General features: G+C 47.8%; 1 protein-coding gene across 3 annotated transcripts in view; it reads left to right on the top strand.

Annotated features, from left to right (window-relative positions):
• Positions 1-879: 879 nt before the first annotated feature.
• clpb (ClpB family mitochondrial disaggregase) overlaps positions 880-25,707 on the top strand; it is a 134,861-nt gene continuing 110,033 nt past the window's right edge. For 2 of the 3 annotated variants that reach the window (XR_009644810.1, XM_060826351.1), the window contains exons 1-3: positions 881-1,594; positions 4,565-4,616; positions 19,676-19,762. Coding sequence is in view for 2 of the 3 variants with exons in the window: in XM_060826351.1 (XP_060682334.1) it covers positions 940-1,594; positions 4,565-4,616; positions 19,676-19,762 (794 nt within the window). In the remaining variant the exon portion in view is untranslated. Of the gene's footprint in view, positions 1,595-4,564; positions 4,617-19,675; positions 19,763-25,707 lie in introns of all 3 variants that reach the window. The other variant, XM_060826352.1, reaches the window with a different exon arrangement.

Genomic DNA, 25,707 nt, shown 5'->3' on the forward strand with positions numbered 1-25,707 from the left:
TGCCTGGTTGTGGTGGGCCCACAGTGGGGACCTCTGGTTATGGTGGGCCTGGAGCAGGGACTCTTGGTTGTGGTAGGGCCGGAGCGGGGACATCTGATTATGGTCGGTCCAGACTGGGCACGCCTGGTTGTGGTAGGCCAAGAGCGGGAAGCCCTTATTTGTGGTAGGCCCGGAGCGGGGACTCCTGGTTGTGGTAGGCCCGGAATGGGGACCCCTGGTTGCTGTAGGCCCAGAGTGGTCGTTCTTGGTTGTGGTGGACCCAGAGGGGTCTCATAGTTATTGGCGTCCCGCCAGCTCCTGTTTACTGTAGGCCCCGAGTGAGGCGTTGGTGGCTGTGGAGCTGGGAGCTCCTGTGGCGTGGGGAGGGAGGGCGAGTGTGGATCCCACAGAGAACTGCCATTGGCAGCCCATCAGTGAGGTGGGCCCAGCAATGGGCAGTGGTAACTCCAGCATCGGTGGCCCGAGTGGAAGGAGTGGACGTGGTTGGATGGTTGGGCAGGGTGGGGTAGGGTGGGGTAGGGGTGGGTGGACAGAGTGAGGGGGTAGAGGTTGGCAGTGCAGCAGTCATTGGTCAGCCATCTCATGGCACATGGTAGAGTTGGCCAAAGATGGACTCTTTTTCAGCATCATCTTTTTATTTTTAAAATATTAATATGGCTGTAGATTGTGTTAACAGTTTGAAACTTGTCTTTGTATTTTATTATGTTTTTCATTGTGAAGTACGTGACAATAAATAATTATCATCATCATCACCACTACCACGTATGGCGCACGGGCCTCTGGGTAATGTAGTTCATGTTGTTTCCAGCAGAACTACAATTCCCAGAGGGTAGCGGGGCCACCGCAGCTGCGCAGTGCTGTCTGTGACGTTGCGGTCAAACGGCCGTAAAGTGAGAGCTCTCCCGTTGCCTGAGGCAAAGCTCTCCATTTTACGGCACGATGGCGATCTCCAGGGCGACGGCCCTGATAACGCGGTACCTTCGGGCCGGCTGCACGCCGAGCGGGGTCCGGTCTTGGCGTCGGCTACTGCTATCGCCGCTGCGGGAACCGGGCCATGGCGCTGTCCCCAACAGATCCGCGTTGGGGCTTGGGGGGCAGTCGCTGGTGCGAAGCGTCTGTCAGGCCCCGGCGCCCGCTCGTGGGTCACTGCACATCCGGCCTCCCACCGCCGGGGGCCGATGGCTGCGGGTCTCCGAGCTGCACATCCGGCCTCCCACCGCCGGGGGCCGCTGGCTACAGGCCTCCGAGCTGCACATCCGGCCTCCCACCGCCGGGGGCCGCTGGCTACAGGCCTCCGAGCTGCACATCCGGCCTCCCACCGCCGGGGGCCGCTGGCTACAGGCCTCCGAGCTGCACATCCGGCCTCCCACCGCCGGGGGCCGCAGGCTGCGGGTCTCCGAGCTGCAGCTCCGCAGTGCGGCCACATGGTGGAGCTTCGAGCCACTGCCCTGGCTGCAGTTGGAGGCTGTGGCCACGGGGAGGCGATCACAGCAAGGCGAGGATCAGGGAGAATGGGCACTGGGAGCACTGGGCAGCTTCTGCACCCTGGCAGCTGCCCTGGTTTATTGCTACAGCAGATCATCAGAGTCAGATGGTGAGTAGCAAACTGAAGATGGTAATGTTGCAGAGATAAAAAATGGAAAATTGGACCAGGAGCAGCCTATTCGGCCCTTCAAGCCTGCTACACCATTCAATATGATTGCTGCTGATCATCTAACTCAGTCCCTGTTTCCACTTTCTCCCCATATGCTTTTGTCCCTTTAGCCCTCAGACCTTGGACTACAGGTTCATAGCTCCTTGAAAGTGGAGTCACAGGTAGATAGGATAGTGAAGGAGGCATTTGGTATGCTTTCCTTTATTGGTCAGAGTATTAAGTACAGGAGTTGGGAGGTCATGTTGCAGCTGTACAGGACATTGGTCAGGCCAGTTTTAGAATATTGTGTGCGATTCTGGTTTCCCTTCTACGGGAGGGATGTTGTGAAACTTGAAAGGGTTCAGAAAAGATTTGCAAGGATGTTGCCAGGGTTGGAGGATTTGAGCTACAGGGAGAGGCTGAACAGGCTGGGACTGTTTTCCCTGGAGTGTCGGAGGCTGAGGGGTGGCCTTATAGAGGTTTACAAAATTATGAGGGGCCTGGATAGGATAAATAGGCAAAGTCTTTTCCCTGGGGTGGGGGAGTCCAGAACTAGAGGGCATAGGTTTAAGGTGAGAGGGGAAAGATATAAAAGAGACTCAAGGGGCAACTTTTTCACACAGAGGGTGGTGTGTGTATGGAATGAGCTGCTAGAGGAAGTGGTGGAGGCTGGTACAGTTACAAAATTTAAAAGGCATCTGGATGGGTATATGAATAGGAAGGGTCAGAGGTCCTTGCAGGTGGGGCTAGATTAGTTTAGGATATCTGGTCCTTATGGACGAGTTAGACCAAAGGGTCTGTTTCTGTGCTGTACATCTCTATGATTCTATAATTATCTGAAATCAGTCAATGTTTTAGCTTCAGCTTTCTGTGGCAGAGAATTCCCCAGGCTCCCCCCTCTCTGGGTGAAGACATTTCTCCCCATCTCAGTGCTGCCCTTAAACTCCAAGCTGGAGTCCCTGGGTCATCCTGCCTCTGTCTTTTCTCGTCCCGTTAGAATTTTGTCAGTTTCTATGAATCCCGCCTCTTCCTGCCCATTCTTCTGTTCTCCAGCAAAACCAATTCAGCCTCCCCATGTGTCATTTCCACCATCCTTGGGATCAGTCTGGTAAATCCTTGCTGCCCTCCCTCGAGAGTGAGGACATCTGAATCCTTCAGGGGCTGAAGTCCAGACCTCACTGGGCCAAGTGTCCAGGCCACATCACAGCAATCTGATTCACCCCTCACTGCCTTCTGAAGCAGGAAATCCGCAGCCCAGCCATTGATGCTCATGGCCCATCGAAGGATGAAAGGGGAAGGAAGCTATGGGGTGTTGAAGTCGACAGAGTGGTGCTGGAAAAGCACAGCAGGTCAGTCAGCATCTGAGGAGCAGGAGAATCAACGTTTCGGGCATAAGCTCTTCCTCAGGAATGAGGCTAGTGGGCTGAGGGAGCTGACAGATAAATGGGAGAGGGATGGGGCTGGAGCCGTGGGGGAAGGTAGCTGGGAAAGTGATAGGTAGATGAAGGTGAGGGAGAAGGTGATAGGTCAGGGGTGGAGGGAGCTTCTCAGATGGCCTCCTCCTTCAAAGACACAATTTCCCCACCCACAAGGTTGAGGATGGATGCCATCCAGTGCATCTTATCCACTTCCTGCACCTCCCCCCTCGAACCCCACCCCTTCCAATGCAACAGGGACAGAGCCCTCTGGTCCTCACCTTCCACCCCACCAACCTCTGTATACATCACATCATCCTCCACCACTTCCACCTACAAACAGGCGCCATCACGAGGGATATATTTCCCTCCTCACCCCTATCCACATTTCAGAGAGACCATTCCCTCCATGATTCCCTTGTCAGATCCATGCCTCCCACCAGCCCTCACCCCATTCCCGGCCACCACAGGAAGTGTAAAGCCTGTGCCCACATCTCCCCCCTCACCTCTGTCTAAGGCCCCAAAGGGTCCTTCCACATCCGACAGAAATTTACCTGTACCTCCACCAATGTCATCGACTGTCTCCTCTACACCGGGGAGACAGGACGCCAACTTGTGGATTGTTTCAAAGAACATCTCCAGTACACCCACACCCACCAACCCCACCGCCCCCTGGCTGAACACTTCAACTCTCCCTCCCACTCCACCGAGGACATGCAGGTCCTGGGCTTCCGCCATCGCCAAACCCTTACCACCTGACACCTGGAGGAAGAACGCGTCATCTTCCACCTTGGAACCCTGCAACCACATGGGATTAATGTGGATTTCACCAGTTTCCTCATTTCCCCTCCCCCCCCCACCTTATCCTAGTCCCAAGCCTCGAACTCAGCTCCACCCTCCTGACCTGTCCATCACTTTCCCCATCTATCTGCTCCACCCTCCTCTCCGATCTATCACCTTCTCCCATCCCTTCATCTACCTGTCACATTCACAACCAACTTCCCACTGACCCCAACCCCCCTCCCATTTATCGCTCAGCCCCCTTGGCCCACAAGCCTCATTCCTGATGAAGGGCTGCTGCCCAAAACGTCAATTCTCCTGCTCCTCGGATGCTGCCTGACCTGCTGTGCTTTTCCAGCACCACTCTGATCTAGACATCTGACCCTTCGAGCCTGCCCCAATCATTGCTGATCTTTTCCTGGCCTCAGCTCTACTTACCCCCCACCCCCCCCCCCCCCCTCACCATAACTCTTAGTCCTTTACTGTTCAAAGAATTATCTATCTTTGCAACTTCTTAAAGCTATGAAGAAGCCTCAACCACTTCCCTGGGCAGGGAATTCCACAGATCATGATCCCATTGATTGGTGGGATGGGCCTGAGAGGCTGAATGGCCTCCTCCTTTTCTGTAATCCGTTTGGATCTCACATGGGTTAGTGGTGCCAATAACTGATTGTGTGGCAACCCTTGATGTTCCCGGTGTGATGTGACTGACCCTCAGTTTCTTGTATTTCCTCAGGTCACTTGCTGCTTGAAGCCGCCCGTTTGAACAATGCACCCGAGGTCAGCAGGTAGGCAGTGCCATTTACAAATGTACGAGTTAGGAGCAAGCATTGGCCATTTGGCCCCTCGAGCCTGCTGCACCATTCAGTACAATCTGACTTTGGCCACTACCGTCCTGTGTATTCCATTTATCTTTTGACTTACCTTTTAGTCAAGGATTACTCACTTCAGCCTTAAAACTATTTGAGTGACCCAGCCTCAGCCACTGTCTGGGGAAGAGAATTCCACAGATGTATGATCCTTTGAGAGAGGATGTTTCCCAATTCATTCTTAAATGAGTGACATTGTTTCTGCATCCAACCCCACCAAGATCTTAAGTGATAACTTAACTACGCACAATGCTCCAACACTTCTGCCCCACTGCTGCCACAGAATGTATAAAATGTCCGTGAGACCACCAACATTCCAAGCTGTGTGACCCAGGACAAAAGCAATTCACACGAGATGTTATCATTAACAGAAATCAAAACCTCCTTATTGTAACTCACTTAACTTTAGCAAGAGAATAGAAAGGATTTGTTGGGTCAAATGGCCTGTTTCCACACTGTAGGGGTTCTATGATAAATGTTTTAATAGGATCAACAAAAGAGAAAGAAAATAGATAGGGTAAACTGAATCCTGATGCTCAAAGGTTCACACAACAAGGTGGGGTGTTATTTTCTCATAAAAACGGATCCAACTACAGATACTGTATATCAGAAACAAAAACGGAAGTTGCTGGCAAAAGTCAGCAGGTCTGGCAGTATCTATGGAGAGAAATCGGAGTTAATGTTTCTGGTCCGGTGACCTCTCCTTGGACTTGCTGAGCTTTTCCAGCAACTTCTATTTTTGTTAGCTATTTTCTCATGGCCTTTTTGCTTTTAGGGGTGATGACACAATTATGTTTGTCTTTGTGATGATCATTCTTAAAAACATGGTTGGTCCGTTGGACCTAGGTCTTGTTTTAGAATTGTTTCTTTTATGGTTTGTTGGTTCTTCTGTCTTATTCCCACACGGTGGGGTCAGAGAGAGAGAGAGAGATGGATCCTTTCTGTCTGCAGGCTGTAGAAGATTTTGTTCTGCTACTGTCTTGGTGCTTACAAGTTCTTAACATCCTGCAGCTCAACCTATCAGAGGGCTGTTGTCAGGCAAATTTACCTGAATGTGAAAGATTCTTGATGATTCTAAGCCTTGATCCTTCAGAGTGTATTGTACAGCTGAAATATACAGCATCAGAAGGGTCACAGGACATGAAATGTTAATGGTATTTTCTTGCTTCACAGATACTGCAAGATATGCCAAGTTTCTCCAGCAATTGCTGGTCTAATATGGAGCATCTGATTTTTGTTTTGTTAGTTTATAGGGTTTGGGGCGTTGCTGGTTCCTCTGGTATTTATTACCCATGAACTGAGTGACTTGTTTGGCCATCTCGGAGCAGAGTCAAGAGTTAACCGCACTGCATTGGGCCTGGAGTCATGTGTGAGGTGTAATGATTTCCTTTTCTAAGGGAACCAGATGGGTTGTCTCAACAATTGACAATGGTTACCATTAACTTAATTTTGTTTGAAATTCAATTTGTATTTCAGCAGCTGTCAATGTGAGCTACATTACCCTGTCTCTTGAGCATAAGAGCAGGTTGTGTTGGAACTGTCCAGGACTTTGGTAAGGCCACAGCTGGAGTCCTCTGTACGGTTGTGGTCCCCGCACTGGAGGGGATTGCACTGGAGGGAGTGCAGAGGAAAATCACCAGGATGCTGCCTGGGATTTGCAGTTTTGGTCTCCTTACCTGAGGAAGGATGTTCTGGTGATGGAGGGAGGGCAGCGAAGGGTTTCCCAGACTGATTCCTGGGATGGCGGGGCTGATGTGTGAGGAGAGACTGGATTGGTTAGGATTCTGTTCACCAGAGTTGAGAAGAGTGAGGGGGATCTCCTAAATCCTGAGGGGACAAAAACCTATAAAATATTCACAGGACCCGGCAGGGAACCTGCTGGAATGATGCCCCAATGGTGGGGGGGTCCAGAACCAGGGTCACAATCTAAGGATACGGGGTCGGTCATTTCGGACCGAGATGAAGTGAAATGTCTTCACCCAGAGAGTGTGGATCCTGGGGAAGCATTTGAGGCCAAAACACAAAGTGTTTTCAGGATGGGGGTTGGAGATTCAGTTGGGGCTAAAGGGACCAAAGGGTATGGGGGGATACAGGAACAGGCAATTGAGTTGGATGATCAGTTACAGCCATAATGATTGGCAGTGCAGCCTGGAATGGCTGCTCTTGTTTTCTTTGCAGGGGTGCTGTTATAGCGCACGTTTCATTTGTGGGAATTTGCTGTAACACGATTGACGAATTGGGGACACTGTTTCCACAGCGTGAACTTTTAAAACCTGTGTTGGGTGTAACGTGATTACATCGCCAACATTTAAAGCACTGTTTCTAAAGTGTGATTTTTCTATAATGTGGGGTTGCACAAGAAAGCAGCCATCGTGTTACAGGAGAGCTACCTGTCATTCTCCATTTCCACAATGCAATCTTTCCAGAATCCGGAGAATTTTGAGTTAGCGCCAATGTATCCAGGAGCTCAGCGGCCCTTCTTTATGCACCAAGGACAAAGTTCATCAAGGCCTGGGGAATTGTCAGCACCTGGCTCTGATAACGTTTCTCAGTCCCTTTTCTCCATGATGATTGTTTTAAATATAAATACAGTGTCTACCAGAAAAGGCCAGAGGCTAGGAATCCTGCAGCAGGTAACTACCCTCCTGACTACCCAAAGGGAGTGAGGTGGAAGGGTTTAGGGAGGGAATTTCAGAGCTTGGGAATCAGGAAACCTGCCTGATGGTGGAGTGATTTGCTTTTTAAAATTCTCTCATGGGTCGTAGGTGTCACTGACTGGGCCCAGCATTTATTGCCCTGTCCCTAGTTGCCCTTTGAGAAGGTGGGGGTGAGCTGCCTTCCTGAACCGCTGCAGTCCACTGCTGTAGATTGACCCACAACGCCCTGAGGGAGGGAATTCCAGGATTTTGACCCAGCGATTAAAATCCAAACTGCTCAGGAGGCCTGAGTTGGTGGATTGCAATCCTGATGAAAGGCTTTTGTCCGAAATGTCGATTTTACTGCTCCTCGGATGCTGCCTGAACTGCTGTGCTCTTCCAGCACCTCTAATCCAGAATGCAGCAGGACATAGTTCAGCCACGATGTGGTATCCAGAGGAAGGACGCAATTTGGGACCGTCTATTTGTTTTAAGTTTGCTGAATGCCTGCAGTTACCAGTGTAACCACCAGGGGGAAGTATTGCTCCATTTGTCAGTTTGTTTGTGTTTTTCTCCTGACTGCTACAAGTAGTCCCATCATCAGGTGTCACTGTGACTGCGTTGTTTGTGAAGGCCTTGTCCTGCAGAGCAGCGTGACACTAGACCAGCTCCTGCATTGCTCCATCTGCCCTGTCATAGTGATATTGCAGCCTGAAAACACAGCATCACCTATAACTCCTCAGTGGTCTCGCCTCACACCCTTGCGCCCATGGACACGCATGGTCTCTCACGTGTGTTCACACACATAGACATGCTCTCATGTGCGCACGCATAGACATTTTCTCACATGCACTCACACACGTGCACACAGATACACTTGCTGTCACACATGCATGCACACAGACACATGCACACATGCTGTCGCACACATGCGAACACACATGCTCAATCTCACGAACCCAGACACGTGCTGTCACACACAGACACATGCTTTCAGACACGCGTGCACACAGACGCATGCTTACACACGCGCACACACAGACACATGCACAAATGCTGGCACACATGCGCGCGCACAGACACACCCCCAGGTATATTCTTGTTCATGCTGTCTCGCGTGTGCTGTCTCTCGTATTTCTCTCTGTCCTGTGTTCCCTGTTGCAGCAAGAAAGACCCGGGTCAGTGGTGTCAAGTTCTGGAGGCGAGTCCCTGACTGGAGGCTGCCAGGCAGGGCGATGGGGGAAGGAGAGTCCCTTGTAGTGGGGTTTTGAAGCCTGTTGTGGTCTGGAGGCTGAGTGTTGGCACAGACTGGAGTGAACGGACTGTAATTCAAGTACTTTTTAAAAACTCTGTATTCCTATGCTGGACTTTATTTATTTATTTATTCTTTCAATTCTGTAGCAAATACTGAAGTACCTGTACCTAGGTACCCTGTACCCAAGATGGTCCATAAGTGGTGACATTACAAATGTGTCACTGCATTTATTTGAGTGCGCATGACAAAAGGTTAATGACAATAAAGGTTAATTCTAAATCTCCTGCACCCCCTCTCTCACATCCTCTTTCACATGTTATCTCTTGCATTTTCTCTGTCATGCTCCCACTCCCTCTCTGTTCTGCTCTCTCTCTTCTCTCTGACGCTCTCTCTCTCTCTCTCTCTCCGTACATGTTGTGATTGGCACCCCCCCCCCCCTCTCCCTGGAACCAAACATCCTCCCCAGGCCTCTCTCTTTTGCTGCCTGTCTCATAACCTCACACCTGAGGTAGGATATCACAACCCGAAAGCAAACAGCCCATAAGGAAGCCGGCATCCCACTCATTCTGTGCTGGCTGTCCATACAGCAACCCAGTCAGTCCCATTCTCTGCATTCTATCCCCATGCAATGTGCAGCAATATAGGAAAAAGGCAGGAGATTGGGCACTGGGTAATGATGACTGTTGATTACAGGCACAGGCACGAAGGGCTGAACGGCCTCCTTCTGCACCATAACATGCAATGATATGGGAAGGAAATCTGCTGTCCTTGCCCAGTCACCTCTCTCCTGTGCCTCCAGACCCACAGCAATGGAGTTGGCTCAAAGCTGCTGTCTGAAGTGAGTCACTCCGTTGTATTCAAGGTGACTCCCCTGTGGATGAGGAGTCAGTGCTGATCTTCCTGGTCATGTCCACATTTTTTTTAGATTAGACTTAGTGTGGAAACAGGCCCTTCGGCCCAACAAGTCCACACCGACCCGCCGAAGCGCAACCCACCCATACCCCTACATTTACCCCTTATCTAACACTATGGGCAATTTAGCATGGCCAATTCACCTGACCCACACATCTTTGGATTGTGGGAGGAATCTGGAGCACCCGGAGGAAACCCACGCAGACACGGGGAGAACGTGTAAACTCCACACAGACAGTCGCCTGAGGCGGGAATTGAACCCGGGTCTCAGGCGCTGTGAGGCAGCAGTGCTAACCACTGTGCCACCGTGCCGCCCACATCTGTTTCTCTCTCTCTCTCTCTCCGATTTTCTCTATTTGACTTTCACAGTTTTCATGTCCAGGCTGTTTTTGTTGACCTTTCTGTCCCATGCCCTTGGCTCTCTCTCTCTTTCTCACTCTTTTTGTTTTCACTCACTCTCCTGTCCCATCACTCTCATTCATCAGTTTATTGTCATGTGTACCAAGGTACAATGAAAAGTTTTGTTTACGAGTAGTACTGGGCACATCATAGTAAGTGAGGATGTACAGAGAGGCACACAGATTAGATGCTTATTGAGACTAGAGAGTCCATTCATCAATCTCTTAATGGCTGGGAAGAAGCTGTTCCTGAACCTGTTAGTGCGTTTGTTCAGGCGTCTGTATCTTCTGCCTGACGGAAGGGGTTGTAGGAGAGTATGACTGGGGTGCGATGGATCTTTGATGATGTTGGCAACTTTTCTGTGGCAGTGAGCCGGGTAAGTGGGGTCACTGGATGGCTCCCATGATGGTCCGGGCTGCACACACCACCTTCTGTAGTTCCTTACAGTCCGGGGCACAGCAGTTGCTGTACCAGGCCGTTATGCACCCGGACAGTATGCTCTCAATGGTGTGTCTGTAGAAGTTGGTGAGGGTCCATATGGACGTGCTGAATTTCCTGTGCCGCCTGAGGGAGGAGAAGCGTTGTTGTGCTTTCTTGACTATCGCATCTACATAGGAGGTCCGGGACTTTCTCTCTTGCACTAATGTGATTGGCAGCTGCTAATAGAGCCAGTGCTGTCATGACAGACCAAATGGCCATTTCTGTGCCATGAGTGTGGTGCTGGAGAGTCAACGTTTCGGGCATAAGCCCTTCATCAGGAATGAGGTTGTGAGCCGAGGGGGTGGAGAGATAAATGGGAAGGAGACTGGGGGGAAGGTAGCTCAGAGTGCAGTTGGTGGATGGAGGTGGGGGTCAAGGTGATAGGGTGGAGAGGAGGGTGGGAAGGAGGATGGACAGGTCATGAGGGTGGTGCTGAGCTAGAGTTGGAGCTGGGATAAGGTGGGGGGAGGGGAAATGAGGAAACTGGTGAAGTCCACATTGATGCCCTGGGGTTGAAGGGTCCTTAGGTGGAAGATGAGGCGTTCTTCCTCCAGGCGTTGGGTGGTGAGCGAGCGGCAATGAAGGAGGCCCAGGACCTGTATGTCCTGGCAGAGTGGGAGGGACAGTGGGGTTGGTTGGTGCAGGTGTCCTGGAGATGTTTACCTTACCACCCCCTCCCATTTATCTCTCTCCCCCCCCCCCCCCCCCCCCGCCTTTGACACTCAGCCTCATTCCTGATGAAGGTCTTATGCCTGAAACAACGACTCTCCTGCTCCTCAGATGCTGCCTGACCTGCTGTGCTGTTCCAGCACCACCCTTTCGACTCTAATTTCCAGCATCTGCAGGCCTCTCTTTTGCCATTTCTGTGCCATAGCAACGCTGTGATTCTGTGAAAGTCCTTCAGAGAAGGAAACCTGCCGTCCTTACTGGGTCTGGCCTACACGTGACTCCTGACTCAGCGCATTGTGCAGACACTTCACCGCCCTGTGGAAATGGCTGAGTGAGGCAGAGCTCAGGGGGCAGTTAGGGACATAGGCAGTTGCTGCTGGCATAATGAGCAATACCCAGATTTCACAAACCGGTTTTAAAATTTAAAATCCTCTTTCTGAGAAGTTATGATTGAAAAGCAGGAAAGCGACTGCAGGGAGTGTTTGAGACAAAGCGTTTTGATATATTTGAGGGTTAGCAGCATCAACATCATCTCGGTTCTGCTGATACAGGTAGAATGTTAAGAAGCTGGAGTGGACCATAAGCACCAACACGAAAGGTGTGGGCCGAATGGCCTGTATGTGTGCAGTGTATTTGATGTACACTGTTCTCTGGTTCACTGTGTGGTCTGAGCCACCAAGAGAATGCTCTGTGTAACCCAGGATCACAGAATTCTAATGGTGTAGATGGAAGCTGTTCAGCCCATCGTGTGTGTGCTGGCTTTCTGAATGAGTATTTCGCTTAGTGCCATTCTCCTGCTTTTTCCCACATGTCCTTCCTTTTCAGATGCTGTCTAATTCCCTTTGGAATACCCTTTTATTTTTAATTCATTCATGGGATTATGTCACATTCATTGTCCATCCCTAATTGCCCAGAGGGCAGTTGAGAGTCAACCCCAGGGATATGGATCTGGGGTCATAGTAGCTCAGACCAGGTCAGGATAGCAGATTTCCTTCCCTAAAGGACATTAGCGAACAGATGGGGATGTCCTCTAACAATCAGCAAAGTGTCATGGTCTTCCGTAGACCCTTAATTCCAAATTTATTTTTTATTGATATTGAATTCTGACATGGTGGGATTTGAACTGGGGTCAATAACTTAGCCATGGTGGGATTTGATCCCATACCTCTGAGGGGACTGTACCTCAGACCACCTGGCCGCATTACCTGGCAAGTCCCCCCTCGATTATTAAGTGAGCCAGCTAGCCCTACACTCTCGGAGTACTTTCCAGACCCTAACCACTCGCTGGGTGACAAAGTTTCTCTTCATCTCACGTCTGCTTCTCATAGAATTTACTTTGCAATCTGTGTCCTTTCATTCTCGGGCATCTCACAAGTGGAAACATTTTTACCAAACTCTATGCAGACTTGTCATGATTCTGAACACTTCAATTAAATCTTCTCTCGGCCTTCTCTTCTTCAAGTAATACAGTGTCCACTCCTTCATTCCATCCCGCCAGTCCCCCGGAGTGCCTGTCCTTTACAGGATCTGACTGAAATGCACTGAGCCTCAGGGGCAGGTGATGCTGTGAGCTCACCGTAAATGACCCAGAGCCCCTACGGTGTCAGCTTGATGCTGTGAAAATCTGTAAGTTAAACAGAGCTTGCACAGGCTCCGGCTTTGTGGAGAGATCTCGGGAGCAGGGGGTCTATTCAACAGTAACAGATTGAAACCCGTTGCCAAACAAGTGGACATTGTAATCGGATGGCAACAGTCTGCCATTGTCAGAGTGCGGGCGTGTTGGTGCAGAGAGGGACAAAAACAAAAAGTTCAAGTTGCTCATCCTTAAGCTGCTGGTGAAGATCCACCTGTCAAACAGGGCAAGCCGAGTCCGAGTCCGAGTCCACTCCGAACGAACCAAGGGGGAGGGGGCTGAGCCCAAACTCAAACACAGCCTCTGGCATCACTCAGCTTCAGCCTAATGTCTCGCAGTCACTCACCCAGAACCCAGGCCAGGTTGAGAGTAAATGCTGTCGGAAACATCTGTCAGGAGCTCGGTCGGTCTTTAGAAGCAGGCTCGTCTGGATTACAAAATGAAATTAAGAAAGAGAGCATTATGATCCATGCTTTTGCATTTTTAAAGTATGTCATCTTTCCCTTTACAAAAGTGACTGGAAACAGCAGGAAGCTATCTCCCTTCTCAAAGCAGCTTCCTTCCCCCCCCTCCCCATTCTAGTAAGTGAAGACTGCTCTACTCACACCCTCTTGATTCCATCCTCAATGGTCTTAAACAAATGTCCAGCATTCTAAGTTTTCATTCTGTTGTCTTCCACCCTCAGTGGGACAAGGAGTTCCAAATATCCTCAACCTTATTTTTAAAGCTGTATTTTAAACAGAGGCTTTCTGATCTGCGTCTGGAAGAACTTGCATTTTTATAGCACTTTTCACAACCTCGATGCCTCACAGTGCTTCAATTTGGCAGGACTCTTACTAGCTGGAATATCACTGGGCAGACTAACGCTCTGGGAGAGAGGTTCAAATCCCCCCACTGCAGTTGGTGGAACTTAGATTCAGTTAATAAATCTGTCATATAAAGCTGAGCCTGGTGAGGGTGATCAAAAGAGGGTGGCACGGTGTCTCCGTGGTTAGCACTGCTGCTGCATAGCACCAGGGTCCCAGGTTCGATTCCAGCCTCGGGCGATTGTCTGTGTGGAGTTTGTACATTTTCCCCTTTGGGTGCTCTGGTTTCCTCCTACAGTGCAAAGATGTGCAGGTCAGGTGGATTGGCCATGCTAAATTGCCCAGAGTGTCCAGGGATGTGTAGGTTAGGTGCATGAGTCAGGGTGAAATGTAGGGAAATGGGTCTGGGTGGGTTACTCTTTGGAGATTTGGTGTGGATTTGTTGGGCCAAAGGGTCTGTTTCCACACTGTAGGGATTCTACATAAAAGAAATGTCTGGTTCACTAGTGAAGGAAATCTGCCGTACATGTGACTCCAGACCCACAGCAATGTGGTTGACTCTTAACTGCCCCCTGAAATGGCCGAGCTAACTGTTCAAGGGACAGTTAGGAATGGGCAAGAAATACCGGCACCCACATTCTGTGAAAAAAGATTATAACATCATAATGGAGAAGGTAGTTCTAATGCGGGTGGTTCCTGGTACCAGCAATGCGTAGTCATTTAGTCAGTTATACAGTGCCAGGTCACCAGAGACAGCTCCCCCTAGTGCCCTTTGAAACAGAGTCTTGGGATTGTGAAAATGGACTGTGGTGGAGGCTGGTACAATTACAACATTTAAGAGGCGTTTGGATGGATATATGAATAGGAAGGGTTTGGAGGGATATGGGCTGGGTGCTGGCAGGTGGGACTAGATTGGGTTGGGATATCTGGTCAGCATGGATGGGTTGGACTGAAGGGTCTGTTTCCGTGCTGTACATCTCTATGACTCTATCTGTTCCCTCCACCTCTGGGTAAACAGGGATTCAGTTTAATGCCTCCTCTAAAAGGTCTCTTCTCCACCAGTGAAGGAGTTTTGCCGGGTAACATTGAAAGCATCAGCTTCGGTTTTGTGCTCAGCTCTCTGGAATAGGCCTACTGATAGCTGAGAGGCAGCTGCAACCTTCCCATCCCTTCATAGCTTGAATTTCGGTTTCTCTGTGCCAATGACCCAGGCTCCCTACCCTTCACTCACCATGCTGCCTTCACTGGAGTTTAGGAGAATATGGGGGGGATCTCTGAGAAAACTGCGAAACCCTAACAGGACTGGACAGGGTCAATACAGGAAGGGTGTTCCCAAAGACGAGGGAATCCTGAATCAATTCTCACAGAATTGAGGAAACGCGATAGGCTGCTTAGGATTGCAATGAGGAGAAATATCTTCATCCAAAGGATGGTGGAATTGAGGCCATAATTTTGAATGTTTTGAGGAAGGTGATAATGTAGTTAATAAAAACCGAGAGAACTGCGGCTGCTGTAAATCAGAGACAAAAACACAAAATGCTGGAAATGCTGAACAGGTCTGTGAGGGGAGATTGGAGTTAGCGTTTCAGGTTGGATGACCGTTCCTCAGAATATAGTTCTTGGGGCTAAAGAGATCAAAGGGTATGGGAAATAAATGGGAAGAGTGTACTGAGTTGGATCATTAGCCATGATCATATGGAATGGTGGGACAGGCTCAAAGGGCTGAGTGGCCTGCTCCCTATTTTCTAAGATTTCGTGAAAGGTTATCTGGAGTCAGTGGGAAAGTAAATTTGAGATTGCTATCAGATTAACAGTGTTCGTATTAAATGGCAGATCAGGCTAGAGGATTACAGTGACTTCCTCCTGCTCCTGTTTTCTATGTGCTAACCATGTTTTGTTTGTTGATGGGAAATGGGGTGTGGCTGGCATTTATCCTCCTGGTGAAGGTGGCGGTGAACTGTCTTCTGGAACCACTGGCATCCTACGGTCAGCAGAATAGTTGATCATGTGCGGGCATTCTAACTGAGCGTCCACTGGTCCTTCCCTCCCCTCTGAGCTCTCTGTATGGCCCCAGTCTCTCTGTTTCCAAACTAGCCACATGTCCTTCTGGCCAGGGCCTGCCGATTACTGAACTCGCAGCACAGCCTCTCTTGTATACTCGCTTTGCTGAACTCGTGAGGATTCAGAATCCCCAGCTAGGAGGATTTTCTGGAGCTCAGCCGATCTCCAGCAGTGAGTGACTCAATGGTGAGAGGAATGCAGCCCAGAACCAAAGCTGATGGAATGCTGTCCTGTATCCCAAAGACTGAAATACAATTACTGGGAACTTTGTTCCAGTTCTGCCAAGGGACCCTGGGTAGATAATATCTGGAGCAGAGTTTAATTCTGGGCACTGCACCTAGAAAGAATACTCTGGTCTTTTTCAGCAGCGATTTGCCAGAATGATACCAGGGCTGAAAGGGTTAGTCCATTAAACCCCACTGTCACTCTGGCAAACTGCTGTGTGTGTTTGTGTTTTCCCGTTATTACAATAGGATGTGCCAGATGTACGGAGGGTGTTTTAAATCAGTCGAGGGATCTTTGTCTCAAGTAGGTGCCTGCACGGAACAGTATCACTTATCACGACATCATCTGCAGCACTGACCAGATGGGTTCCATCTGTTTTCTTTTGGGACAGTTTATATCTGTCACAGGTAGCCAGGCACCTCAGTTAGTCTGACACAGCTGTTGAATGTTCAATGTCCAACTCTCCCATTGCACAGTCTAATTCATTATTGCACTCCCACTGTATAAATCAGCATGTAATACTCTCTCTCTGAGGTAACTGATACTCCATTCCAGTCTCTTGAGCATCCTGATTTTCATTGTTCCATCGGTGGTGGTCGTATCCTTGGCTGCCTGGGTCCTGAGCTTTGGAATTCTCTCCTGAAACCTCTCCCTCACTCATTTTTATGATGCTTCCTGAAGGACCAAGGTTTTGAGTACTGGTACTGAAATGAACTGAATTAGCCCTTGAAGTGGTGTGTACAAGAGCAGGTTAAGAGGCCGGGAATACTGCAGGGAATAACTCCCCTCCTGACTCCCCAAACCCAGTCCCACCATCTACAAGGCCCAAGTCAGGAGTGTGATGGAATACTCCCCACCTGCCTGGATGGGTGCAGCTCCAACTATACTCCAGAAGCTTGACACCATCCAGGACAAAGCAGCCCATTTGGCACAACATCCACTTCCTCCACCACTGATGCTTAGCAGCATTAGTGTGAGTCATAGATATTTACAGGGCAGAAGGAAGCTTTTCGGCTCATTGTGAACATACTGGTCAACAAAAATGACTAAACTAATTGTGTTTTCTAGCTTTTGGCCTGCAGCTTTTGTGGCTGTGGGAATGTAAGTGAGTAGCTGAGTGCTGCTGTGGAAAACAATTCTCCTCTACCATCCCGTCTGCCTTCTACCTCTTCAGAGGGCACAGCCTCACAGTGAAGGGACTTTCCTTCGAACTGAATGGGGAGTTGTTTCTTCAGCCAGAGGGTGGTGATGCTGTGGAACATGTTGCAGCAGAAGGCTGTGGAGGCCAAGTTATTGAGTCATTTAGGGTGGAGTGGTGGCTCAGTGGTTAGCACTGCTGCCTCACAGTACTAAGGGCTGTGGTTCGATTCCACCGTCAGGTGACTGTCTGTGTGGAATTTGCATATTCTCCCTGTATCTGCGTGGGTTTCGTCCGGGTGCTCCGATTTCCTCCCACAGTCCAAAGATATGCAGGTCAGGTGGATTGGCCATGGGAAATGTATTGCCCCATAGTGTTCAGGGATGTGCAGGTTAGGTGGATTAATCAAGGGAAATGTAGTGTTACAGGGATGGGCTAAAGAGAGGGAGTGAGTCTGGGTAAGTTGGTGTGGACTCGTTGGGATAATTGGTTTGCTTCCACACGGTAGGAATTCTATGATGAGTGCTTAATAAAGGGATCAAAGGTTATAGGGCAAAGGCAGGAAAATGGGATTGAGAAATATATCAGCCATGATGGAATTGTGGAGCAGACTCAGAAGGCTAAGGAAATTCAGCACATCCGCAAGGATTCTTGGCATCATAGAAAGCATTCTATCCAGATGCTTCACAGCTTGGTATGGTTACTGCCCTGCCCAAGACCACAAGAAACTACAGTGAGTTGTGAACGCAGCCTAGTCCATCAGGCAAACCAACCTGCCTAATACTGACTTTGTCAACACTTCCCATAGCCTCGGGAAAGCAGCCAATATAACCAAAGACCTCTCCCACCCCGGTTATACTCTCTTCCAACCTCTTCCAATGGCAGAAGTTTGAAAATAAATGCCAACAGATTCAAGAACAGTAATAGAACGTAGAACCTTACAGCGCAGTACAGGCCCTTTGGTTCCACAGGTCAGCACAACATTGAGGGCCAATCTGAAGCCCATCTATCTTAGACTATTCCATTTTCATCCATATACCTATCCAATGACCATTTAAATGCCCTTAAAATTGGTGAGTGTACTAGTGTTGCAGACAGTGCGTTCCACTCCTCTACTACTCTCTGAATAAAGAAACTACCTCTGACATCTGTCATATATCTACCACCCCTCGCTATTATCAGACCCATGAATGGTCCTCTCCTATATCTGATGTTCTCTGGAGCTATAACACTATATTCTACATGCTGTTTTATTACCCTGATGTACTTCTGAATGGTATGATTTGTCTGGTTAGCAGGTAAAACTTTGCCCTGTATCTCAGTACATATGATAAAAATAAACCAAATCAAATCAAAAGCCACTCCCCACCCTGACTTGGAAATATATCAGTGTTCCTTCAGTATCACTGGGTCAAACTCCTTGGATTCCCTCCCTAACAACCTCATGGGTCTACCTACAGCACACTGACTACAGCGATTCAAGAAGGTATCTCACCCCCCACCTTCTCAAGGGGCAACTAGGGACGGGCAAGTAATGCTGGGCCCAGACAGCAACATCCATGTACCTTGAATGAATTATAAAAACAATTCCAATGTGGCTCATTGTGGAATTTTGTCCAGTTTTGCTACTTGAAGTACTTCTGGTCATTCTATTATGCTAATGGACATTGTATAACTGTGGGATGTTCACAGTATGTGGTATTTTGACACCAATCAATTGTTTCCTTTGGCTGGAGGTTGGTAAACTGAGTGCAGGGATTTAAGCTGATGGATAAGAGATCCACAGGGGATTTTAGAATTAGTTTTACAGAGTGAATTGTTATGATCTGAAATGCATTGTTCAAAACAAAGCCAATTCATTGATAACTTTCAAAAAGGAAATGGATAAACACTTGAGGTGGATATATTAATCCTGCTCTGAGGAAATAAGTAAGGGAAGGGGGAACTATTTGGAAATCTTTTCAAGGGAGCTAGTATAAATGCACTGGGCTGAAGGTTATTCACTGCTGGGACTTGTATTTCATGCATTTGTAGAATCCCTACAGGGTGGAAGCAGCCCATCAAATCCATACCAACCCTCCTCAGAGCATCTCTTCCAGACCCACCCCTTACCCCATTCCTGTAATCCTGCATTTCCCATGGCCAGTCCACCCAACCTGCATATCTTTGGACTGTACTTGCATTTCTGTAATTGCTGTCTTTGCTTTATCACAAGTGTTTCAATTCCGAGAAGGATTATCAGACTAATACCTGGAATGGGTAGGTTGTTTTATGAGGAAGGGTTGAGCAGGGTGACTTGTATCCACTGGCATTTAGAACAGTAAGAGGGAGCTTGATTGAAACACAAGGAGGGTGGGTCTTGACAGGATCTGTATGGAGTTGTTCCTTAATTTGAGAAAACCTAGAACTAGGGGCCACTGTTTGAAAATAATGGGCTGCTTGTTTAAGACATCAAAGAGGAGACATGTTTTCTCCTAGAGGGGTGTGAGTCTTGGAAATCTCTTCCTCAAAAGGTGGTGGAAGCAAAGTCTGAGAATAATTTCAAGACCGAGATAAATTCAGAAAGGGGGTGAAAGGCAAGCTGGAGGGACCAAGGAGCTTCGGCTTGTTCCTAATTCACATGTTTGTATTCTGTCGATTTGTGTTTTCCAGTAAAAGGCTCATGGTCCATTAGAAGAGGTGTAGGTTGGCAGTGGGCATGGGCCAGATGACTAAGTTGTGTGTAAGTCATTGTACTGACCTTAATGCATTGCCTTTCCTGTAGGTTGCTGGCCTCTGGTGTCTCCGCCTCTCATCGGCACAAACTGGGTTGGACCCCACTGATGGTTGCAGCAATGAACAAGAACCACAGGTAATCACTTTCACCCACTGACGTCAAACTACTCATGGTGTTGTCATTCATCGCTAGTGTCCTTGTGTAACACCTTGGTCCCTAGTATAAAATTTAACTCCTTAGCCTGTGGATGTGTGGAGCCCTCATACTGTTGTTGATGACAGATCCCACTGCTTACATCCAGGATTTCAGACTTCCCTATCTAGCTGTCACCCAATAGTCTGCTGCAGTGACTTCTCTTCCTGCTCCCATACCATTCCTGCTGGTGTCTTCCAACAGGCTATCTTTGGCACATCATCATTCTCATCTATTCATTTCCCTATGGCAATATCCTCTGAAGACACAGCATGGGTTTTCACATTGGACCATAAGAAATAGGAACTGGAGTAGGCCATTCGGCCCATTGAACTGTATCTCTAACTCCCGACCACTCTTCCATTATTTTTGATGACTGCTCCTCTGACATTCAGGGCTGGTTGAGCAGAACTGTCATAGATTGAACCATCTCTCATGGCCTTGCTGTTATATTTGACCCTGAGATGAGCTTCCAGCTGCAGTATCACTAATACTGTCGAGAGTGTGTTGCTGGAAAAACATACCAGGTCAGGCAGCATCCAAGGAGCTGTGCTTTTCCAGCAGTACATTCCAGACTCTGATCTCCAGCATCTGCAGACCTCACTTTCTCCTAGTATCACTAATACTGCCTGTTTCCATCTCTGTTTCGTTGCCCATTGGGTTCACTTGTAATTGGATCCCTCAGCAATGTCTTTGATCCGCGATCCTTGACTATTCCAATGCTCTTGGCCTCCCATAACTTCTCTGTCATGGCTGACTGGTACTCAGTCCCAGAAGGCTGACTTGTAAAAATTCTCAGTCTTCTTTCGGAACTCCTACATGACTTTGCTCTGCCCTATTTCTATAATCTTTCCCCAACTCTAGTACTCTCTGAGATCCCTGAACTCCTCCACACAACCCTGATTTTATTCACTAATAGAAACAAAGTTTTTCCTACTTATACCAAACCTGCTGTCTTTTTATGGCATCTTCTTTGTTTTTGTTCCAGATTTTATTTACCTTGCTATTGGCAGTCTTGCCTGCAGCAGTCTAGATCCTGATCTCTGGAACTCCTTCCCTCTCTGTGCCTCTCTGCAGCTCTCTTCTTTTCAAGAATCCTCTCCTTCCACATTTGACAAGAGAAATGCAGAGCCCCATTCAGAGATTTGCACACAGTGAAAGTCATAGAGTTGTAAGATGTACAATTGTCCATGCTGGAGGAGAAAGTGAGGACTGCAGATGCTGGAGATCAGAGCTGAAAATGTGTTGCTGGAAAAGCGCAGCAGGTCAGGCAGCATCCAAGGAACAGGAGATTCAACGTTTCGGGCATAAGCCCTTCTTCAGGAATTGTCCATGCTGACCAGATATCCTAAATTAATCTAATCACATTTGCCACCATTTGGCCCATATCCCTCCAAATCCTTCCTCATCATATACTCATCCAGATGCCTTTGAATCTCTGACAGTACAGCACTTTCTCTCTGCATTGCGCTGAGTTATCAGCCTGGACTTTTGTGTTGACTCCTGAGGAATGGGAGGATCAAACCTACACTATTCTGAATCCAGTGTAATACACTGGGCTATAGTTGATCACCCTGGGCACTACACTTCAGGACGGCTACATTGTCCTTGGAAAGGGTACAATGGAGAATCTATAGAATAATATCAGGGTTAGGAGAGTTACAGTCTGAAGAAATGTTGCATAAACCTGGGTTATTTGCCCTTCAGTTTAGAAATTTGAGGTTTTGAGGATAGTGTGCCAAATTGTAAGTTTGCTCACTGAGCTGGTAGGTTTGTCCTCAGACATTTCGTCACCATGCTAGGGAACATCATTAGTGAGCCTCTGGTGAAACACTCATGTTCCGTATTTAAGTATCTTGGTCTGTTAAGGTGGACGTATCATTTCAGGTTCTTTTTCTGAGGTTGATAAATGGGGTCCAAATCGATGTGTTTATTGATGGAATTCCAGTTTGAATGCCAGGCCTCGAGTTCCTGTACGTGTCTCTGTTTAACCTGTCCTAGGATGGGTGTGTTATCCCAGTCAAAGTGGTGTCATCCTTCGTCTGTGTGTAAGGAAACTAGTGATAGATGGTTATGTCTTTTGGTGGTTAGTTGGTGTTCGTGTATCCTGGTGGCTATTTTCCTGTGTCTGTCTGATGTAGTGTTTGTTGCAGTCCTTGCAGGGTATTTTGTAAATGACATTCGTTTACTGGTTGTTGGTACAGGGTCCTTTAGCTTCATCAGTAGCTGCTGTTTAATCAGTTCATCAGTTGTTTAAGAATCGGTGGACTGTGTATATCAGGTACCCATTGTTCTTGAATATGCTGTATAGATATTTTTCTTCTGCTTGCAGAAGAATGGCACTTTACACAAACTCTGTGCTGGCAACTTCTAGGCTTACGGAGCACTGCCACTTTTCTGAAGATTCGTAAATAGATGCCCTGTCTGCCTCTCGCAAGGGAAAGAAAGGTACTACAGTACTAATTCGAAGAAGCAGAGGGGTATCCATCCTATTGTGCCGACCCCAACATTCATCCTTCAGTTAACAGCGCTAAAAGCAAACTGTTCTTTATCCCTTATGGGATCTTGCTGAACACAAATGAACTGTTGTGTCCCTACATCCTGAGACTGCGGAGCGCTCCACGTAAATACCAGTTCTTTTTGTTTCTGTTGCAACAGTTTTTAAAAATATTGGAGCCCAGTTGATTTCGGAGGACTGGTGCAGCAATTCAGGTTGGTCTTGTTGTGTGCCTTCACCCGCTTCACCCTGCATCACGGGTAAGGTGCCAATGCACAGATGATCCTTCAGAGTGCACCTCCCATGGTTCTGACTTCACGGGTAAGCATGGCACAGGCGGGGTATGTAGGCGTAACAGTTTCCTCTTCCAAATCCAATTTCAAACAGCAAGCCTCTGCCACAAACCTGCTTGCAGGTCTCACTGACCCCGGAGAAAAATATGCTCACTCTGCTGTCCTCAGTTCTTTACGGTTCGGAACAAGATGAGTGCCAGGCCAGGAGTCAAGAGACTGTATTCATCCTTGACTGATGCAGTGGAAGAAGGTGCACCCAGTTTCCATGTGTTGGGAATCTCTTCCCCCTGTTCTGTTTATTTTTGATGTCTTCCAGTCACCATCTCTTCAGACATGTGTGTGTGTGGGTGTGTGTGTGTGTGTGTGTGTGTAACATTTTCAAAAGTCCAGCCTTTGATGGCTTCTGTTTAAAAAAAGATGAGAGGAGGGTGTTAGGCAGAGGGGTGGGGGTCATGGGCCACACACTGGGTTGAGGGGAGACTCTCTTCAGCTCGCTTTGAAGTCCGAGCTAGTCTGTTTGTGGTTCGAAAGAGAGAGAGCGAGTGATGGGAAGACCGAGAGAAAAGTCTGGAGGCTGAGAGGATAAAAAATTCACCCTTTGGTCTTTTCCCTTTCTTTTAAGAACAGAGAGAGTGAAAGCAAGGACACAAAGAGTAGCAATCAAGTGTGACTGTTGTCCTTTCCTGCAGCCGGCTGTTGGAATGTGACATGTTCGAGGGTAAAGAACTGAGTGGGAAAGCCTGAGTATACTCTAGTTACCTGGCCCCTGTTTCTTCATTTGGCCCACTTAGCTATCCCTGTTATGTTTTTGTCAACTCAGAACAAATGTATTTTGTTTCACTTTTAAACACATCAAAACACATACAATGTACAGTTTTTTTAAAACAATAGGTGGATTTATCTCCACTTTGTGGACTGCAGCAGTTCAGGAAGGTGGCTCACTGCCACTTTCTCCCTGACAGTTAAGGACAGACAATAAATGCTGGCCCAGCCAGTGACGCCCACGCCCCATGAACAAATTTTTAAAAAAGACTTACAATTGGTGGAAATGTGAAATTAAAACTGTAAGCCATGGGAAAAGACAGGTGAATGTTTAAGGTGTGGAGCCCTCACCTGAACTTCATTTGACAGTAATTAATGCCTTGAAGTGATGTACAGCAATGGGGACACATCTTGAATACTGTATGTCATTTTGCTCTCCTTATGTAAGGCGGGATGTTGATAGCAATTCCGGGAGGTTTACAACATTGATACCTGGAACAAGCAGGTCCTCTCATGAGGAAAACATGAATGTCCACAACGCAACAAGTGTGGAGAGGGGCTGTGATATCTTTTGGCCGCAGGAGGGTCTGCGTGTGTGCAGCTGATGTCACCATGCCAGGAAGTATTTGTAAATGATTGTTATTGATACCATTGCATTCCTTGCGCAGTGTCGTCAGCAGCTGCTGCGTGCCTTGAACTCCGACAAGGAAGGGGGTTCAGAAAGTGTGGTGGGAGGGGTGGCAACAGACACAGTCCCATTCTCCAAGCATGGCATCAAGCTGTAGCAAGAGGCTGGATTGGGCTGGATACCAGGTACAGTGAAGGAGAGGTGGCCAATGAGACACTCTCACAGGGAGGGGAAGCTCCTCTTGTTCAGCCCCAGCCTCCTCCGCCTCCCTGAGATGTCAGTCACACTTGCACTGACTGACTATGCTGCTTCCCATCAATTATATAGAAGGTCTGTTTGTACAAGCATCCCCTGGCATTTATAGCATCCTCAGCCTGTGAGGGAAAGTTTGCACACACTGGGTTTGTTTCTGCTGGAGTTCAGAAGAGTGAGGGATGATTTAAGACAATAAGATGTAGGAGCAGAAGTAAGTCATTTGGCCCATTGTGTCCATTCAATAAGATCATGGTTGATCTGATACACCTAACTCCACTTTCCTGCCTTTTCCCTTTCACCCTTGATTCCCTTCCTGATTAAAAATCTATTTCTCTCAATTTTGAATATACTTAATCACCCAGTAAAGAATTCCACAGATTCACTATGCTCTGAGTGAAGAAATTCCTCCTCCTAACTGGGTTAACCCTAACCCTTATTCTGAGGTTATACCATCTGTCCTAGGCTCTCCTGGACTAGTATGGCTCTGCACTTGGAGCTCAGTTGTTCGCTATATATATATAAATGATTCAAAGTTGTAGACCAAATGTAATATTTCCAAACTTACAGGTAAGCAGGAATGTGAGGAAGGTCAAAAAGGAAGACTTTAGTTGGAAATTCTTTCTGAGGGTTGTGAGACTTTGGAACTCCCTGTGGGGCAGGGTCATGTAGTATTTTTAAGATGGGGTTAAATAGATTTTTGTCAGGCAGGGCATTAAAAGATCTGGAACACAATCTGATAGAATATGATCTTATTGAATTGGGTCAAATTTGTTCCTAATTTGGATGTTCATATGCTTGTAGGTTTGGCCATGTAGTTAATAGTTAAGATACTGAACAAATAATCTTGAGATCCTAAGTTTAAGATCTGCTGTGATATGTTTTGAATGACAATTTGCTTTCAAATAAAAAGTGACAACATAGTTGTCAGATTGTCATTAACAAATCCAGTTGATCCCCTTTCAGGAGAGATACCTGTTATCCTCACCCTGCAGGTGACTCCACGCTCCACAATCATACTGTTGATTTTTAAAGGCCATTAGAAGTAGCTGCTCAGTTGTGTCAAATCTGCTACCAATCTGTGTGAACTTCTCTAGCGCCATAACCCTCTAAAATATCTACACATGTCTAATTCCAGCCTGTTGTTAATCACTAGTATGTCTGGTTTTCATCATGCCACCAATGGAGGCCTTGCCTTCTGTCCCATGCTTATACTCTTAAATTTCCCCCCTTCAATCACTGTTTCCTCTTTTAAGATGCTCTGTAGAACTTGGCTGTTTTGACCAGGGTTTTGGGTGCACATTCATATATCCCCAAACGCATAACTCCATCAGATTTTGATTGAGAACTATCCTGCGAAGTGCTTGCGATGTTTTATTATTCAAGGTGCTACATAAATGCAAGCTCTTGTCCTTCAGGTTGAAGGCCTCTCACTATCTTCTCAGCACAGTTTGTG

Source organism: Hemiscyllium ocellatum, chromosome 6 (assembly GCF_020745735.1).
Source record: "Hemiscyllium ocellatum isolate sHemOce1 chromosome 6, sHemOce1.pat.X.cur, whole genome shotgun sequence".
Classification (NCBI taxonomy): Eukaryota; Metazoa; Chordata; class Chondrichthyes; order Orectolobiformes; family Hemiscylliidae; genus Hemiscyllium; species Hemiscyllium ocellatum.